Here is a 20,990-nt window from a genome sequence, read left to right as displayed (position 1 = left end):
AACCAAAAATAGTCTAACCAAAATCTGGTCTGCTGTTATTTAGTCGCAACGTCTGCTGTGTTCTCCGCTTGCTACGTTTCTACGCGCAATGTGACCGGTTTCCAAAAGTCCGACAGCCTTGAACACACCACCACTCTGTCCCGTTGGAAGACAGTCTGTAAACTCGGGAGGGGAAGCGCTATGCTGTGAAAACTCCCAGGATTTACACTCTGCCATTTTGAGCAAAAGACTGCCGACAGCGGAGTTCAGACGTGTCCATCAAGCGGCGGTCATGACCTGAATTAAAGCACAACAGTTCGGCGGGACTTTGTGAGTATTCATGAATTTCTTTTGCATCCCGCAAAAAAACAAAACAAAAACAAACATGGACACTTTAAAAAAAAAAAAATCAGGGACATGAGCAAGTTTCGGGGTGTTTGTAGATGGTGTTTAGTCCGCTTTGGTTCTGCTGTGAGTAAGTGTTGCATGCAGTGATACAGCTTTAAAAGTTGTAACAACAACTCCGAGTGTGTTTGTCACAACAGTAAAACTAAACTGGGACCCGAATTGGGCCTCTGTGTCCGGGTTACAGGGGCCTCTGATGCTCTGATGACAGCATCCTCGTTCTGTTTTGGTTTTCTACCAGCTGCTGTGGGAGAAATTAAATTGTTCACTCGGTAACTAGTGTGTTTGGCCGGGATTTACTGACCCCCCTCTGCGTGCAACAATGGTGCTAACAGTGCATCAAGATGCGAAACGAGATGGAGATCCAGTTAATTTACGAAAAGGAATGGCATTTTAATGTGGCTTTTCTAATGCTTAAGTTTAGCTGAGAACTTTAAAAAATAAACAAAATGAAAGAGACTTTGTTCACTTTTGGTTTCAAGAGCTAAACCTGTGTAAATGTGGCTGCCACAACGAAACTCAGAAACGGAAGTAATTCAACAAAAAAATATTTTAAAACTACCTTTCGGGGTGTTGCTGTATAGCGTGTTTTGCACTTTAAGACCACTCTGTAATTCGTTGTAAAAGTCTAGTCTAATAAAAGGGATACAAGTTTGTTTTTTAATGACTTTTCATTGTGTTCTTACGTGTAGTTGTTGATAGTCATAATAGTTTCTGTGTCTGAAGTCGTGAAAGATAAAAGACAAGCACCCCGACATTAGCCGAAAGTAGCCGAAGAGTGGCGACGACAGGTATGGAGTTCCGAACGTAGGCAGTTCGGAAATCCATACATTTTTGTACCCGGATGTTAATTTTTCAGAGTTTCAAGTCGGGAAAACCACAAGAAGTCTCCTAAAATTAGTCCCAAAAGGAAAATCAATGCTAGTGGAGCAATCCTGAGATCACAATCCAATATGGCCGCTGGTTTGGCTGCTGCTTCGCTGCTAATAGCTGTGGCAGAAACATTATTATCAATGTCTCTTAAAGCTGCAGTATGTAATTTTTTACAAACAATATGTTTTTTATGTATTTGTTAGAACTGTCAACAAAATAATGTGTGACAGATTACCTGTGGTTCTACTGCCATCTGCAGAAATTCATTCACCGCTCCAAGTCAGAAACAACCAATCAGAGCCAAGAGGAAGAACTTATCACTGTCAATCACACTGTGAGACATAGTGCCAGTTTTAAGAAACATGTAAAGAAAACATATTGTTTATAAAAGTTACATACTGCAACTTTAAAGATGTTCTATTATTTGAAGCCAAGTTTTCAGTTTTTTCATACTAGAGCAAAAAATGTTTCCAACAGTGAACTTAAAACCACTCTTTTTTTTCTCTCTCTCTGTTTCTAAAACCAAGCCGTTTAGGGAGGTTCTAATTTAATATTTTAAAATTCCGATTTTTTAGGATGGTTTTGGCGCTAAACTATGATGATATTTGCCCTTTAAACCAGCTTGGTTTTGTAAAATCTACATTTCCTCTTAATACTTTCACAGTACAAGCAGAATCCTTGCCCACAGACTGTTTTACTTCTCCTGAAAATAATCTTATATTATTTCCACAAGTGACAGCCCAACTTTAACTTTAACTGTTCTTTTTTTCCTCATTAGCCTTCCCTAATTGCCTGAGAGAAAACTGCACACACTCGCATATTTAATCTATATATCCTTTTTTTTTTTCTCCTCCCAGTCAAGCTGGGTCTGAAACAAACTCTACGGGTGCAACAATAAAAACTTTATTAAGTGTATGAGCGGAAAAAATCAACTGCAGGATCCAGACTCCCCTATTAGCTCTGCTTTGCTTGAAGCTATCTTTTCTTTTCTGTTTTTTAAGCTGGCGATAGAGATGCCCTTGGAGATGGCTCATCTCATTTTCAGCCACTGCCCCGGATTACTTCGTCATTGTTTGTCACAACAGAAATCTTTTCGCTTTAAATTAAACTTGAGGGTGTGCCATGTCCTTTATATTCATGTCATCCCAGGAAAACCACAGACTTACTCGATGAGCAGGAAACATGTAGAGGATCCAACAGGAACCTGCCTCGTGTCATCAGGAAGCATCTGCATGCTCATCTTTTTTTTTCTTTTCTCTCAGCTCAGCGGTTTTACTCTGGAGCTGTTTCAGCTCAGTCATCGTTTGTGGCTAAATGACGATAAGTACTGGTTTCTGTCATGGTCAGAACATTTCACCTCAGTTCCCCGGAGGGGACAGCTCCACTGTGAAAACTTGGATGTTTGCTGACGTGTTTTTGATTCAGTTGCACTTTTTTTTTTTAAATTAAAAATTTCAAAGTGCAAAAACGTCCAAATAAAGCATCTCTGTTCTTGTATTATACTGTGCCTGTATTGAACTGCAGAGTCTCTCTTTCTGCATGTCTGCTTGAGGTTAATAACCAGACGCATCAGAATGTGATAAAGTGACATGGATAATATTTGTTGTAAGTTCACACAAGTGGAGCAGGCGGGTATTTCCTGTGTGCAAAGCCTCTGGTCCCAGAGGAATGAGTGGAATGTGTTCTTTTGTCCTCCATAGATTTAGCTGCGTCTCATTTCTGCACCGCCTGCGAGAGAGCCCAGGAAGAAAACTGGAAATAAGCCTGTCAGTGAACTCCCTCCTCCTGAAAGAACACATCCTTCTCTTTGAATCAAAGCTGACTGCCTTCTATAAGTTGGAGAGGACGGGCGAACTTGCGGATGCGTGCGTATGATTTACAAACATCCTCTCATTAGGAAGATGTTCTTCTGTGTTTGACTGAGTGGCTGTCAATCCGCTCTTCCCGAATTGGATCCCTCACAAAACCCGAGTATATTAATACCGAGGGGAACTTTCCATCGGATGTTTCCAACTTGCAAGTGGTGGCTGTGATCTTGGAGGGAGGAGGGAGGCTGTAATTGAGGCTTTCAGCTTGCTTGTCTTTATTGGGAGATGGAGCTTCAGCAGTTCATAAGTGGCTTCTCTCTGTGGCCTTTGAGCCTGATGTTTCTGAGAGCAGAGCTGCCAGCACATCAAAGGACAGACGATGATTGATTTGCAGGAAAATTAACTGCAAGACTGTATGAGGATTGCAGCATGTTTAATCTCTATCTGCTGTCAAATTAATTATTTTTTTGGAAATATGTCTCACATCTATGACGTTCATCCTACAGCGATGGCAGAGACATTAAACAGGCGTTATGTTTCTCTAGCTTCTTGCTTTACCAGCTGCTCCATCACATTATGGACCAATCAGACCCTTTAATGTGGCTGGGTTTTTGCCGCAATTACCAACTTCTCTCAAATGCATTTTGGAGCAAGTTCACCATAAAATATTTAGAACATCCTATTTTTTTAATCAGATCTCAGGAAGTTGAAAGTGCACAATATGCAGTTCTTTCAAACCTTTGAATCTAAAGGGTTTTTTTGAGATTCTAACCAAAATGCAGACAGAAAAATAAGTGACTGTTCCTTTTGAAAGTGTTGATTGGAGAGATCAGAGATGTCCAACTCTTGTTGTCAAGATCTTAAATATACATGACAGGGACTCTTGAGGACAGGAGTTGGACATTCCTGGTTTAGATCAGTAGGGAACAAATTTTGCTGGACAATAAATTGTTTTAATAATTTTTGCAATAAATTAAAATGTTGTTTTGAGATGATTTTCAAGTGATATATGGATCTCAAAAACTAATAAACTTTAATTTAGCAAATAACATTATACACTGGAACTGTGTTTTATCTCAATAAAACATAAAGGTCTATGGTTGTAGCATAAAAAAGTCAGAAAACGTTAGGCAGTGTGGTATTTTTATCAACTTTATCTGAGGTATAAAATACAATAAATTCTAAATCAAAGCAGGTTCATCAAATACAATAAATTTAAATTGACTACAAATTCATTGGTATCTTTTCTCACTGCAGCTGCAGCCTCTTCAAGGTTGAAAGATAATCTTCAGATCAAGCCGATGGAGTGACGGGCATGAGTTTTATTTTAGGAATTTGCCCTCAGGAAAAATGCTCTATTAATGTCCTCAGGGTCGTGTTTTCTCTGTGATAACTGGAGCTTGTGTTTAAAATCTTGTTTAATTTTTATCTTTAGCAACTGAAAATCTTTTTTAATATTTCTTTCTGACTCCTGTTTTTGTTCCTTTGACAGATGGAAAAAGACTTTGAATCAGAGGACCTGTGATCCAGGAGCCGTTGTCCTTTGAAGCGTCCAGCCATGTGCTCCACTAACCATTCCAACTGGGTCACCTTTGACGACGAAGTCACGCCGGTCTCATCGCCTCAGAAGCCCCTGCAATCACCTGCTCTTATCAAAGCATCAGTACCACGTCCCAATGGTCTGAAGTTGGTGCTTCCTCCAATCAAAGACACTTCCTGGAGCTTCAGCAGTTCGCTGGAATCGCCTCAAAGCCAGTCAGGTTCCAGTGGGAAGTCTTTCAGACCCTGCAGCAGCGCCTTGAGTACTCCTGTGACTAGAGTCTCCACCAGCGCCAGCCCATCGTGCGAAAAAAATTCCTTCTTCCGGAGTTTTTCCAGCCCATCGGGCGTCTCAGTACCCTCACCCGCACCAGAGACTCCGAGTCAACCCGCGGATGGGCCGAGCCCCTTCCCAGCTTTCAGGGGAAACTCTGGTCACTTTAACCCCTTCTGGGACGATTCCAGACGGAGCGTGGATGTAAGCAGCTCCTCCTCAGACTCAGACACAGACAACAGCCTACCGCGATTCTTTATTCGGACCAAAGATGGCAGCACGCCTCCCCGCGACCAACCCCAGAACCCTTTCTCCTTTGTCTGGAATAAACTGGAAGACCTGCAAGTAGGAAAGGAGGGACATACGGACATACTGGAGGGAAGAAACGAAGTGCTAGGCGATGGTTCGGTACAGTTCGTCCCTAGGGGTCTTTTCCGTAGTCAGAAGAGGGACGGCTGGCCCGTCATGCTCAGGATTCCTGAAAAAAAGAATCGCATGTCGTCCCGACAGTGGGGGCCCATCTATCTCCGCCTGCTGCCCGGAGGCGTGCTGCAGATGTTTTACGAGAAAGGCCTGGAGAAGCCGTACAAAGAGTTCCAGCTCCTCCCCCAGTGCAGGCCATCGGAGTTGAAGGTGGAGAGCTACAGCGAGCCTAGGAAGGTCCTCACCTTCAAGGTGGAGCTCTTCTCTTACACTGAGAAGAAGCGCTTCCACCCGAAGCTGGAGGTGAGTCACGAGGCGGAGGTGGAGCAGCTGCTGAAGTTTGGCTCCACGGCGCACGAGGACATGGAGGATCTGGTTGTCTCCATGGAGGAGGAGATCTTCAAGCTGAGCGTACAGCATCAGCAGAGGCGGCAGTACGAGGAGCAGGAGCTGTCGCTGCAGGTCACTGACCACATCTGGATACAGTTGGATAAGTCGGGGACGGTCATGGAGAGAGCAGCTTTCACCCAGATCCACTGTCTGGCCTTCCTGAGCGGACAGGGCGACTGTTTTCTCGCCCTGAACGATCTCGGCTTGCTGCATTCTAACTCCAGCCACGGGTACGAGGAGGACAGTGACCTCTGGATGGAGATCACCGACCGACATTTTCACCAATGCGTGAACGAGACTGAGTTTCAGATGTCCCGGCTCATCAAGTTCTCCCCTCCGGATGCGTGCAGGGTGGAGCTGATGCGGTACAAAACAGCGGTCCTGGGCTGCACCGAGATTCCCTTTTCGATCAAAGCTGTGGTCACGGTCCAAGGAGCCTATGTGGAGTTGCAGGCCTTCCTCAACATGTCCGCCACCTTCCTCTCCTCCCTCAGGACGTCTGACACCTCTCAACCGCTGTGCGAAAACGTGGTGATCCGCGTCCCGGTTCCAGGTGACTGGGTCAAGGTGACGCAGACGGTGGCCCTGCTGCGGCAAAGGTCGCTGAAGGCCCGAATGAACAGAAACGCCTGCCTGGGCTCGGTCAGAGCCACGGACTCGCAGCCCGTCATGCAGGTGTCCATCGGGTCTGTCAAGTACGAGAATGTTTATTCAGCCATCGTGTGGAGGATCGATAGACTGCCTGCCAAGAACACAGGTAACACTTCATGAAGAGATTGGTTGAAATGAATTGGTTTTAGATTCTCATACTGGTAACCTTAAGAAATGCTACAGCTTGAGAATATTTCCACAAAAAACATAAACCAGAAAAGTATAACTTGATATTTCAAAACAAAATTTCTGCAAGAAAATTTTGCAGAAATATAGTAAATCTGATAAAAAGCTATACAATTACAATTAAAAGAGATAAGTTGTTGCTGCTAAAAAATACAATATACATTCATGTAAAAACAAAATTAGGACATCCGATGGAAGAATCCAAGACTGATGAGGAGATTAAGAGGAATTTTAAATCAGTTAAGTAGAAATGCTAATGGAGGACAATCAAGTCTTAAAACAACAGCTGGCATACCCAGATCTACTATCCAACCAAATTTACTCATACAACAGATGGGAGAAAGTCTCCAAAGTCCCTAAAATCTTGTTATGAGACTGACAGAAAACTTTTTACTTCTGCTGATATGAAACGTCATTCCTGTGCAGCCAGAATGATGATGTTTTAGCTTAATGGGAGTCTTTTGCTCTGAAGGAAAAACACAAAGGTCAATCTGAAGGTTCTCTAAACAACAGAGGGAAAAGAAGAAGAGACCAAATATGTGAACATTTTATTTTTGACAGAATAAAGAAGGGTTAATATTTATTAATTGTATAATATCATAGCTATCTGCTCTGGTATCCATTCTATAGCCTGCTGATTCAAGGTCATGCTGCAATTAAAATACAATAAAATTTTGCAGAAATATAGTAAATCTGATAAAACAGTTACACAATTACAATTAAAAGAGAGAAAAACTTTTGTATTTTAACCTGGAATGTTAAACAATCGAATGTTGGAACACCTCTGACTGACAACATATGAAAGGTTTGTGTTACTTCTGCCTTTGAGTCCAGCAGTAACTGGGGTGTGAATCCCATAAATGTTCAGAGAAATAAGTTGGTGTCATATTGTTTGAAATCCTGAAAACAACCAAAAAAACTTTAACTGGATCCTTTAATGTTCAGTGCAGCAAAGCCAGAACAGCTGTCACTATTTTTTTTTCCAATCAGAAGGTGATCAGCAGCGTTTTGAATATTTTGTAGACAGAATGGAAAAGAACTGGAAGTAATCTTAACAGGATGTAATTAAGGTGTAAAATATTTTTGGATGTAGTTGTATTTTTAAATGTTGAGCAACCAAAATCATTTAGACACTCCGGAAAGCCTTAGGAAATGGGCTCAAGACCTCTCATAAAGTTATAGAAAAATATTTGTTTTTTGGAAGTAAAAGTAGTCAAAATGAGCAATGAATCAAACCTGTGGCATAGGTGGATACAAACAAATAAAAATCAGAAAACATGAAAATATTTCACAAAAAGAAGAACAACAGCTGACAGAAATATTTTAGAAATGGACACAGAAACCAGATTCTGATCAGTGATTGGTAGCAAAAATCTGATTTTTTTTCCTCTAGTTGTTTTCATGATCAGAGATTTTTTTGTTCTTAGGTCTCACGCCTCAAACTTAATGAGGGAAGAAGACTAATGTAGCTATTTTTAGTATCAATGATCATTTTGAAGAGAAAGCAACAAAGCTCAGAGAAACTCCATTTTCATCTGAGGCATGCTGGGTATTTGTTCAGGCGGCTGCAGAAAGTTCAGAAAATAAACAAAAGTCTGACTGTGTTTTGTTTTATCCGTTTGAGGAATCTGACTGTTTCTGTCAAAGATTATACTGAGTTAGGATGCGTTACCAGCCATTCAGAAATGTCACTTTTTAAGATTAAAATCTAATTCCTCTACAAACAGACTAATAATGACTAAGCTGGGCGCCTGTGGATCAGCAGGAAGAAGAGTCATCTTGCATCTTCTCCATTCTTCCCTTTATTGTTAAACTCAGTTTTTATTTATTTAGAATAGATCTCATATCAGTCACTGAACTTCTTGTGGTACAATTTGCAGCTACAAATTTAGTGAAGCATAACCTGTCTTCAAAAGGCAACTTGAAATCATTTTTAGTCATGTTTTATCTACAGACACATCTGTTGCAAACCTGGAGGATTTAGCTGTATTTGTAGATTATCTGTGACTTAAGGAGAGATGGCTCTGGGCTGTCTGTGAGAAAGTCATTTTATTTTACTAAGAAAGCATTTTGTTGTTTACTCTGGTTTTCCCCAAAAGCTAGAAGTATTCTGGCTTTTTTATATTTGATACGGAAAAATTAAGAGTCTGATAAAATCAGAACTGGCAGATTAGCTTTACAAAATCAAAACTTGGCAACAAAATCTCGGCAGGTTTCAGCTTTATTGTCTCTCTTTGCACCTCAGGGCCGCTGCATGCTTCACCCTTGCTCATCCATTTTTGATGAGCCCCTCAGGACTTTTGGCTTACTTGGCATTGCATATTTATTTGCTGGTGTTACCATTGTTAACTACAAGAGCACATTGTTTTTTTCCCCCCCCTCTTGCAGCAGTGGATCATCCCCATTCATTCTCCTGTAAACTGGAGCTGGGATCTGATCAGGAGATCCCCAGTGACTGGTACCCCTTTGTCTCCATGGAATGTGAAATCTCGGGTGCGGTCGTGTCGCAGACCAGGGTCAAGTCCCTCGGCACTGTGAACGACATTCAACCGCAGAAACACGTGACCAGCTGGACGCGCTATCACTGTCAGGTGAGACGAGTCCTCAGGAAACTTCACACAGCAAACATTATACAAGGTGGATTAAAGTCTGCGGACACATGCTAAGAGATGGAACCAAAATAAATTACTTCAGAGCCTTTTTGACCCTCATCGTCATCCCTGACCTGAATTGCTCAACTGAAAAACAAACCGAAATCTTTTAGGAGAAAAAACGCAAAATAGAAACACAAATAATGTGATTTTTTTTTTCTTCCTATTTGGTGTTGCTAATGTCACTGACGCATCCTATTTTCCTCACTTGATAATGAGTGGTTTTACTTTGCTCTATGATGAATTTAATGGCTTGCAAATTACTTTGTGCCCATCTCCTGACTGATACATTTTGACGCTGAGATGCCTGTGGCCATGACTTGGCTGTAAAATATGACTATGTCAGAAAAAAAAAAACAAGCTTAACTTTTATTTAGGGTTAAACAGATGCACTTTAAATAATAGCAGAATTATGTGGTTAATGCTGACGGCCACATCTCAAGATATAAGAAATTTGTGCAGCCACATTATTTTAGCTTTAGATTTTGCATTTTTTCCCCTGCAAAATGTAATTTTCAAATTTAATTTGTGCAGATTTTATGAGGGATCATATTTTTCTCTTCGTAAAAACTTGGGATTTTAAAAGGGATTTGTAGACTTTTTATTTCCACTGTAGCTCAAACTCTATATTGGTTTCTCTAATTGTGTGTTTTTGTCTCTTTTTTAAGGTGGAAGTGGAGAAAAAATGGATTGAAACAGACTCACAGAGGCAATCTGGTTGTATGACCCAGTAATTTCCAAAACGGCATTTCTTTAGCTCGACACTCTTTCCAAAATCATCCTAATGAGGATCAAAAAACGTGAGAGGCTTTGAGGTTTTTGTCAGATTCAGATAATTCTTCCGTAACTGGTTGTAGTTCTCATGAAATTCTGCATCCTTAACCCTGAGACTGAATGTCTCTAGGCTTAAAACAACTTAACATTCTTTTTGCCTAGCACTTTATATAGATTTTACAATAGATTTATTAATTATATTTCTATACTACTGTGTGTATATAAAATCTTGCATTCGCATCCTCTCTGCACTGCTCTCCGGAATGACTCACAGTCTCATTAAAGTCATGCTAAACAGAAATTATCCAATAATCAGCTAAAATCATCTTTTATTTTCATCATCTTAGTTGGGGGTCAGGCCGTTTCTTACAATTCTGTCAAACAGACTTAAGAATCATTCCTTTAAATTTGTACTAAAGCATCTTCTATTATTGATAGGTTACATGAAAAGAAAGGTATTTGAAGCATTGTTGGTAATAATGAATGTACAAACTCATGTCTTAACTTTACTGTGTGACAGTATGAGCCTCATTATTGACAAGGCACAAAATTGCCACAATTCAACCACAAATATGAGTTTTATATATATATATATATATATATATATATAAATTGTATAAATAGATACAATTTAGAAAGTGTAAGGGCATCAAATAAAGAATAAATTATTGTATTATTTCATTAACATTCTTATCTGTCCTGTTCAGTGTGTGTTATAAAAGCTGCTATTGACGTTTCATGGTGGGCTGCTGCATAGGAATGAAGTCAAAAAATTATATTAACATAAATACAACATTAAACTACTAAGTTTTAATTGTTTTTGACATTTCATGAAGTGTATTTAGTATTTTTTTACATACTAATATGATAAAATTAACAATTTCATTTAAAATTATGGGTATATTATTTGATTGTGGCAGTTTTAGACTTTCATACTTACCAGCATTTTGTCATCATCAATACAGAGCTGACCCCTGACTCTAAACGAAGGCTGCTTTATGGACGACTTTAATTTTATTTAAGCAAATCAAATCTTTATTATGAGGTCTTTTTTGCCTCTTGGCTGGGAATAAGGTCTGAATAAAAGAATTAATTAAAAATGGTGAAGGTAATTTTTTTTTTATTTTTTATTTTATGTATGAGGTGCCTGGCTTACGCTGGATATTATGTGCATCAAGAATAAAAACTGAATTAAACCTTAACGACTCTGAGTAGTTATTTTGTTCTTTTCCACCCATTAAACTTGGGACAAATTCTTGAGTTTAAATCTACGCAGCAAAAACAAAAGGTTGATTTAATGAGATGTACTTCTGGCTCTCAGTGATTGTACCTTTGATAGCAGGATGAGATATCCAGTACTGACACCGTGTTCCTCAACAGATTGCATGCAGCGCTCCGGTAATGATTTTCTGAAGTGCTACATGGTGTAAAGGTAAGTGGCCAGCAGAGAAAACATCAGAGCCGGAGCTGAACACGCCGGATTGGCACGCTTAGATAGAGAAAGAGAGCTGCACATGGATCGCCATTGTTTCACCAGATTACTCTTGTTTTATAAGGCAAGCGTCAGCTTTAGTTTTGGCTCTTCTTTTCATGACTCACTCCTGGCAGAAGCTTCGACTTGCAGGAACTCATCCAGTTCTTCCCTTTGTGAAAAAGAACGTCCCAAAACGATGTATTCTGGTTATGTTACCCCTTCATTGTTTACAGTCTATACAAAGATTATGCTTTCTGACGTGTTGTCGAGTCACAATCAGAAACTTCAACTTGTTTATGGTGTTTTCAGGTAATAAATCAACAAAAAGTAGTGTGTAAATATACAGAGGATCAAGGAGTGTTGATGTGTTATTGGCCTCCAAGTTAATACTGTACTTTGTTTAAACACATTTTGCTGCTGGTACAACATCAAACCCTTCAGGGCATGGTTCTGGTTGCTTTGCTCAGCCAGACACTGATTTCTCTTTTTCTTTAGGTGGAAATTTATCTTTGCAAAAATAACTCAAGGTGATTGAAATCTGAATGAGAGCATTCATAAACTGCAGTTTAGAAAAGTTTTCACACATTCCAGATGGTACTGAGGCCTCAGCTTTGACTATTTCATTCAAACACATGAATATTTTTTTATCTGATCCTTTCTATTGTAACTCTGGTTGTACGTTTCAGGCTGTTCTGCTGAAAAGTGAGTCTAAAGTTTTCCACTTCTGCTGAGGAAAAGCCTCCCCACAGCAATGTGCAGCTACCACCTTGTTTCATTATAGGATAATGTGAAATGTTAGTTTTCTGCCACACACGTTGTGTATATGGCCATAAAAATAAAAAAAAATTATTGTATCTGACTGCAGTGAGCCAGGGCTACATATGGCTTTATTTCAACAGTGGCTCTCCTTTTACCACTCTTCAATAATGAAACTGGGTTTAGTTTTATGTATTATGAAGAAGCTGAAACTGAAGGTACATTTTATGAATCTAAAATTTATTTAAATGACAGAGTAATTTCTATTTCCAAGATATGTGCTGATAAATTAAACATGTAGTTCCAGAGTGGATGGCTATGCCATGTATCTTAAGAACAAGTCTTCACTTTTCTATATTTGCAGCATAAACCTAAGTGCAAAATTCAGAGCAGCTCTGTAGCAAAGTGACAGCTACAGTAAACTGCTCAGTGTGGAGATGTGTTTCATGTAGCCGCTTTCAGCTGCAGCACTTTCGCCCTCGGCAGAGGAAGAGTCGACCTCGAGGCCGGAAAGAGAGCCGTAATCGGCGAGCAGCCAGCTCAGAGGAAGAAGGGGTCAGGAGTTATGCTGCTGTGAATCTATTGAACATAAAGTTTTGAAAAGGATAAGGCTCTTTTTGCAAAAAAACAAAACAAAACGATAGATATTTTTTAACTGGTTGTATGTCGTACTCTGGGTTCAGTGGTTCAGCTTGCAGTGGTGTACTAGATTCAGCTTACTGCATTGTTTTTTGTTTGAAAGTAACCATAAAGCAGGACTCTGAAATATATTTTCTTTTAAACTGGAAAAGAGGATGTAATGACGGGAAACCTGTTAACTTTTACCTATAAAAATGAAGAAAACACTATTTTCAGAGGTAAAATGGGATTATTAAGTATAATGAGCTTTATCAGGATCATTATCCTTTGCTGATATGCTTAGGGTTATTATCAATGTGGGAGACCCTTTTGTGGCCAACTTCCTGGTTGATGTCTTTCAGTATTTCCACGGAATATCTTTTTTTTTCCATGATAAAATCTGTTTAATAAAACGCACCAGTCCCTCCTGCAGTAAACCTCCTGCTTAAACCATTAAGGTGCCTTCACATTTCCTTCTCTGTCTAAATGTATATTTATGGTTATTATGGACGTATTATGAACATACATTCATTAGACCATAAAAGATCATTTTTAGTATTTTTACCTGGATGCATTTACAAACCAGGTTTTTTAATCTGGATTTTTGTTGAGGTCCACAAGTTTTTCAGCGGGTCATAAAAAAAGGGGCAGAATGAAGTGTGCCTCTCTTTAACACAAATGTTGCTAATTAAATGTATTTCAGGTTGAAAAACCTATGTACCATCATGACCTGAGCTTTCTTAAAACATTTTAAAGGTAATAACTGTTTGCCAACTTCTAGAAATGAAAAAAAGCTATTATTAAAATGAAAATAAAAATGATTATTTAGCAAATAACTTTGGTAATTCTAATTAATCTCACCTGCAAACAGTGAAGAGGGAAAAAGTTATGTGTCTTATATGCAGTTTCTAGTCATTACATTTTCAGCTTTCTAACCCAGACTACAGCAGGTCATATAGGAGCTATCATTGTGTTATGAAGCTGAAAATGCTTCAACTGGATCCCTCCACATCTCCAGACATTAATCCTACGGATCACATTGTTGTCTGACTTCATAGTCTATAGGGACTGCTGGCTGACCTCGTCTAGACCTGCCTTGTATTTCCCCACTGTAAACAAGGAAGTGCTAAGAGCTCCTATAATTGTAGCACAATAAGCCCCAGTGGAAAAAGAAAAGTATGCCATGCAGCAGATGTTCTTCTCAGAGCTTCAGTAACTAAACGATAAGCAGGAAAAAAAAATAATTTTCTACATAAAAACACAAAGAGAGGGTTTTTATAAACGCCCTATCAATAGGCAAAGGTCATTTTAATGATTCTCATCGGATACAAAAATCCTCCTCCATTACTACTAATAATAGAAAAATAGCTCAAAAATAAACACTAAGACACTGAAATAATCCCAAAAGTACACCGTGCTTATACAAATGCACAGTACTTTTGCACTATATTCAACCCAACTTGTCATACATACAGATATTACCTCAGTAATGTCACTGATAATAATATCATGATTTGCGGTTGTTTTGTATCATTGGTGTTTTGAAGGAGGGCTTTTTGGATCTTTGCGCCCCGGGCCGCAGTTCTTTTTAACCCGCCTATGACGTCACCTCGGGTTTTGCTCCTTTGGGCTGGAGCTTGATGATGATAATTACTGTCACCTGTGTGCAAGATCAGGAAACAGACGGAGGGTTATCAGCGTGATTTTTCTGCATTACGCTTCCAGGTTCACTGTTATTGATACGCAGTCTGACTTATACGATGCTGAATAATTCAGGCCCAGTGGTGAGAAAAGTCACATTTGTTTCCAAAAGCTGCTTTATTTCGGAAATGTTTATTTACTCTATCTATAGAGAACATATTTAGCTGATCTTACGGCTTGTTTTTATTTTCATTTTTATTTTTTATCCTAATTATTTCCGCAGGCCAAACTCTACCTGTCCATCATGGATGATGTGATTGACGGCATGAAGGAACTGTTTTTGGATGAAGGCCTTGAAGATCGAGTGCTGGACGACTTGAGGCATGTGAGTAAAGCAGAAAACAAAAGTTTCCAAGCGCAACAAAGTAAGGCCACCTAGCGGGGGGAGGGTGAACTACACCAGGAAGACGCGCCGCTGTGTCTTCTCTGCAGCTCTGGGAGTCAAAAGTGATGCAGTCCAAAGCAATGGAGGACTTCAGGAAGAACAACAACTCCTCCAACTTTGTTCTCCAGCTTCCTGCCAGCTACTCACAGGCCGACCAGAACCAGGAACGTCTAGGTGATGATCCACACCTTTAAGCATCTTACCTCTCTAATCAGTCAATTAAGTTTAATCATTGTGTCACTGTAAGAGCTATTGAAATAATTTAAATGGAGGGAGGCTTGTTTGGGTGTCACCTGTTTAGATTCTGTTTTCTTTTTCTTTCTCCAGATTTGATGCAAACAGGTCAGAACGTCCACAGCTTACTGGTCCAGGTAAGTGTCATAGAAACGGTCAGTTTCATACAGCTCATACCTTCCTGGAGCTTACTGGTAACTTACAAGAAGCTTATCCAGAACTTTTCCAGATCTTGGTACATTTATGGAGAAAGCCATAAAAGTTCTGGAATATATTTGGTAAGCTCTGAATGTGACTGAATGTAACTTTTATTAAAGTTACCTAAAATACCTGGTGAGTTCTGTGAAAGCTCCTGAAAAGTAACTTGTATTCCTCTTTTTTTATTCAGTCATGGCAAAAAAGGTTTGAAACTGACAAGTATTTTGCTTTTTATATTTAAAGCTTCAGCAAAATCATTATTTAATCTTACCATGCTGCAGTGCCATAATTTCATAAAGGACTAAGAAAAGCACAGAGATTTTAATGGGATTAAAGTCGTGGGAGTTTGACTCTCTTCAAATTTTTTTGTCTTTTGAAGCAATATACTCCTGGTGTGTTTTTAAATGTATGGCTTCTTTAAGGTTTTATTTTATTGAAATTGATGACTGAGTTGACACATAAATATCATCTGGGTGCTTCACTGTCCAAGTTCCAGGATATTTTTCATGTTTTCTTTAGACAGTCCTGTCTCCAGATGTGGTAAAATGGTCTTGGGTTTTATCTAAGAAACAGACTTTCTCCACTTCGCTTCATGTATAGAAGCTACTGTTTTATTTCAGGATCACAATAATCGGCTGCCTTGTCCTCGTTACTTTCCTCTGATTGTTAAAATGACGCAAGAAGGGATGAAAAAGTGATAATATTTTTTTGTCTTTTGGATTAAATTAATTGGGTTGAAGTTAATTTTCATAAATTTGGTAATCAGTTGCATCTGATCTCATCATTCTTAATTGCAACAAAGAATCAAAGCAAATTGCCTTTAAAAAAGAAAAAAGATGTAAAACTTTATAATACTAATTAAGAGCATAAAATGAACAGATTAGCTCTGAGATTTCCACCATTTAAAAAAAATTTCTGCATATTTTTAGAATTTAATTGGAATTTTTTTCAATAAATTTTTCTTTTAATGTACTAAATAATTACATTTAAGTATAAACTTGATTTCATAATCTTATGGTGCATTTGCTTATTTTAGCTCCCCCCCCCACATAACCTAAATATTAGACATGTGGACAAATAAAGCCATATGTTGCCAAGAAGAGACATTTTCATTACTATAAGACATCTTTATTAGTAGAACCTGTATTTTGTGAATTTGCTGTGAATTTTTTAAAATGTAAATTTGAAAACTAACATTGTATTTCCTCTTTTTACCAGAACAAAACAAAAGCTCTTGCTACTTTTTCGCTCCCCGCTGCGCTCCCCTACTCCGTTAAGATACCAGCAGGCGTCACTCTGCAGACGGCTTCTGGTACCGAACAGCTTTAGTCTTCATTACCTTCTTGTTCTTGGGTTTTAAATGGTAACTATTGGAAAGTAAAAATTCCCCTTTCTGTTTCCTGAAGGGCAACTTTACAAAGTCAATGTTCCTGTCGTCGTTACTCAAGCTCCAGTGGGGCAGCAGGCTGCGTCCTGTGTTGCTCAAACCGTCCCAGAACAGAGCGAAGCGCCAGCAGCAGCAGCTCTACCAAATCCCATCCCGCTTCACGAGCCGGAGTCCTGCTCTGCTTCCGATTCTTTCATCACACAATCGAGAACCAGTCTCACCCTGAATCAGGAGAGCGGCCTTCCTCAGGAGCCTCCAGGTCGAGAGGTCACATTGGGAGGAAGTGATTCGAGCTCCCAGTCTGAACCTGCCTCTCCCTGCACTCAGCTGTTAGACTTCCAGATTTCTGCAGAGGAGGCTGCTCTTGCACAGAAGAAGCAAAGCAGAGACATTGACGAAATCCTGAAAGAAGTGATAGAAGAGGAGAGGGAGAAAGCCAGCAGGGTGTGGAAACTAGGTGCTGGGAATGCTGGGAACCAGTCTGGAGCTGATCTTGGGGTAACTGAGCATTTTCCCTCTTTGAACCTCCAAGCAACTGTGTTGAATGCCACTTCATTCTTACATACAATGTGCGTTTTCATAACTTTGACTAAAGTAATGCAGAATTTGCGTTTGTGAAAAATGCTGGTTCATATTGCTTTAATAAACCAAACGAGAAATAAAATGTCTCTTTCAAAATAACTGCAGATGCTATAGTAGAAAATGTCACTTTGGGCTGTAAAGGTAGCAGATCCTTGTCAGATTGTTTCATTTTAATTTTGAACTTGATGAAACAAGTGAGCATCAACTTCAGGTTGCACCACATAACTCCAACTCCTCCTTGTGTTTCTTTGCAAAGCTGGACTTGGACTACACCTACAGAGAGCTGTCGGATATTGTTCAGCTGGATGGCCCTGCCGATGACTCGGACCCAGAGGAGGAAGAGGAGGCTCCCATGGAAGAGAGCGACTTCCTGGGTTTGATCAATGCAGAAGCAATCAGAGTGCTGCAGGAGGAAAACTGCAGCGACAGCAACAGCATCTCCTCCAGCAGTGACGAAGGCACGGAGGGCGAACTTGCCAACGTAGAAGATGAGGTGAGGGTGACCTTCATGTTCAGTCTTATGTTTTGTCTCGTTTACTGAGCTGTGTGAATTGTGTTTGTCCAGTTGTAGGTAATTTCCTGTTTTTGCTTTACTCTGTTTTCAGTCATTTATTTAGGGAGGGAAAAAAATTCAAATTCTTCAATACTGTATCTAAATTCCCTTTGGAATCAATAAACATCTGCCACCCTGTTGCTATGGTTATGGCAAAAATCAGTTCAGCTACGCAGCATCCAAATGAGAAGGAATGGTTGTCTCAAAAAAAGCAATTTCTTTTTCCCCAGGTAGATGAAATTGAAAGTTTGAAAAAGGGAAAAAAATCTCAAAGTTCAGACCTGCTGCTGCTCTGAGTGGCGCAGTTCTAGCAATCCAACTCACACTTGTAGTATGTAGAAAAGAAACTTTGGCTCCTTTAGGTCCCACAGCAGCCCAAGACCATCACACTACCACTACCATGTTTGACTCTTTATGAAGTGCTGTTTCATTTTTATTTAGCCTGGAAAACAATTACTCCAGCCTAAAAAAAAATCACTTTGGTTTTCATTATTATCTTGAACTCTTTGGGGATCACCCAGATGTTTTTGTTTTCTTGGAAATGAAATGAAGGTTTTTGTGTTTTCTGCTGAGCTGAGGTTTCAGCCATGAAACTCTTTTCTTCCTCATCGTTGATACATCAACACTGATCATAGCTGAAGAAAGGGAGGCCTGCAGTCCCTCAGTGCTGTGCAATTAAGTAAATAAATCAATTTCTATTTTTGATCACTAAAACAAAGTATTTACTGAACAGTGTATTTGCAATATTACTTTAGTTTATTCTTTGATTAAAATCTTCTGCCTCTTTCAAAGGCTTAGGATGGAGCAAAGAGAGGACAGCAGCGCCGCCCTGGTGGCTATAAAAATACATGCAGTTGGTATGAAACCGCAGTGTTGGCACAATTTTGTTTGCAGTTGGCTATGAAATGACTAAAACTGTAAAGGGATGAAATGACCACAGGCCTGTAGCAGTGACGTTTAGCAGAATAGTCCGTTAATTGGAGTGGGAACAAATTCAATAATACAGTGCAGATTAAAAAACAAACACAATGTTTTGTTACTGCACCACCCAGCAACACAGCAGTTGTGTTCAATTTCCTGAAAACTCTTAATGATCAGTGAGATTATGTATAAAATAAATGGAATAACTAATATATTTAGACTAAATTTAAATATACATGCAGGATATATCGGTACCGTCGTGAGCATTTTTGTTTGATTACATAAATCAAACAATTACTCTAATTTAGTTTTCCATTTCCTAAAGTATTTGTCACCCTCATTTTCACCCCCCAATTTTTTTTTAAGTATAAATACCATCACCTTTAAATAAAGAAGGTATCTGTGAAGGTTGAAGCCAATTCGCCTTTGAATTGTAATTAATGCTGTTTTCATCAAACTCTGCAAAGAATCGTGATATTAATGTTGATGGAGAAATTTAGTTTGCTTTTTAATTTCTTGATTCTCCATAATTGAGCTGTTTTGACCTCCTGGTTGAGTGGATCATTTGCTTTTATGCTAACTTTCACTGAATAAGTATTCCTGGAAAATTCCCTGCTTCTCATGATTTTCTTCACTGGAGTCCCAAATATTTAAAAAGGGCCTACAGCGCTTCATTTTTGTTAATCATGATGCACTGTCATTTAGGATCCTCTTAATTCTGGAGACGATGTTGTTGAACAGGACATCCTGGATCTTTTTGACACGGACAATGTGATCGTTTGTCAGTATGACAAAGTAAGAACGTCCGTTCCCTCTCTCTGAACAAGCGACTCTAAACAAAGTCCAGCACTGGACATTAAATATTGCAATATTTGTTCACGTTGCAGATTCACCGCAGTAAAAATCGCTGGAAGTTTCACCTGAAGGATGGAGTGATGAGTTACGGAGGCAGGGACTACGTGTTTTCTAAAGCTATAGGGGAAGCGGAGTGGTGAGCGGATCGTTTCATAAAGGAAAACCATGAATAAAAATGAAGTGCGGAAATTCAGTTAACAGAGTCACATTAAGCCGTTTCTGTTTCAAATCACTGTTAGTTCTTGTCATTATTTATCAAACCAAGGCTGAAAGTGGGAACTTTGAAGTTTCCTTTAGTTTATTTTGCTCCAGTTTACTGAGAGAAATGTAAGGAATTTTTGTTATGTTTGAGAGAATTTTATTAAAAGACCCTTTCTCTTCTGCTTTGTTTTGGGGGGTTTCTTTTGGTATGTTTTCTCCTATTTTAAAAAAAAAAAATAAATAAAAAGCAAAAAACCCCCAAAAAACTTAGATGTACTCTAATCTGAATGAATATGTAGTACATCTTATTGCAGTGGAGAAATCAAACTGTTTTAAAAATGCATTGAGAATTTACTCACTGACCATCTCAATAGCATTTAAATTCAAAAAGTGAAACTTACTAAGCAATTAACTTTAAATTGTTTTTGCCTTCTGATAAAAACCCATCATTTATTTTTTTTCAGAAAATAGATTACATTATAAGAAACTGAGAAATTATTTTTGAAAATTTGATGAGCTACAGAATCTAATGGATCACTGCTGACTTTACACCAAGCAAAAGGTCTTTTGATAAAGAAACTGATTTCTTGCACCTTGCAACATTACTTTAATGGAAGGCTTGATAGAAGGAAAGCATGGTTGAAAACTGTGCCCAAGAAACAGGGCACAAGATAGACAAACCGTTGGTAAGAAATATGTATGCAGCTTCACAATTTGCAAAACAAAGATTTTAAAAATTTCTCCCCATATTCAGATGTCTTCTAAGTCTGTTTAGATCTGTGAAATTACTTATCTGAATTTATTGAGACAAAGAAATCCTTAGAAAATGTCACTGGGGAAAAGGATGAGCTGTTGCTGGCTTCCAAACCTGACACAGATTTGCACATAAGAAAATAGCAGAAAAAAAAGTTTGCATTGTCAGTTTTTTTCCAGGGTTTCTGCTGAGACAAGTCTGCTAAAGATAACAGATGGGGAAAAAATGTTTTTGGTAAATGGTTTCAAAACTTTCTTTGAATAGACTCTTTTGATCTAAGGAGAAAATATTTGCTTAAAATATGAATAATGTAGAACAGAACCTTCTGTGAAAGATGAAGGTTGTCCTTGCTAAATACACTCAGAAAAAGAGCTGTGCAGTGATCGAAAACTATAAGCAACAGCTTGAATGTTTTACT

At 39.0% G+C, this 20,990-nt stretch overlaps 1 protein-coding gene across 1 annotated transcript; it reads left to right on the top strand.

The window, feature by feature from the left end:
* Window positions 1–2: 2 nt before the first annotated feature.
* ston1 (stonin 1) lies at window positions 3–19,998 on the top strand. The gene is made up of 11 exons (XM_028007299.1): window positions 3–309; window positions 4,558–6,448; window positions 8,917–9,119; window positions 14,726–14,827; window positions 14,935–15,061; window positions 15,215–15,258; window positions 16,538–16,631; window positions 16,726–17,204; window positions 17,545–17,781; window positions 19,468–19,557; window positions 19,650–19,998. Exons 2-11 carry the CDS (start codon window positions 4,624–4,626, stop codon window positions 19,755–19,757), a joined length of 3,309 nt encoding a protein of 1,102 aa, XP_027863100.1. The 5' UTR covers window positions 3–309; window positions 4,558–4,623; the 3' UTR covers window positions 19,758–19,998.
* Window positions 19,999–20,990: the final 992 nt, after the last annotated feature.

This window comes from Xiphophorus couchianus, chromosome 22 (assembly GCF_001444195.1).
Source record: "Xiphophorus couchianus chromosome 22, X_couchianus-1.0, whole genome shotgun sequence".
Taxonomy (NCBI): Eukaryota; Metazoa; Chordata; class Actinopteri; order Cyprinodontiformes; family Poeciliidae; genus Xiphophorus; species Xiphophorus couchianus.
The sequence above is the reverse complement of the archived record's forward strand: the minus strand, read 5'-3'. Positions and strand labels throughout refer to the sequence as shown.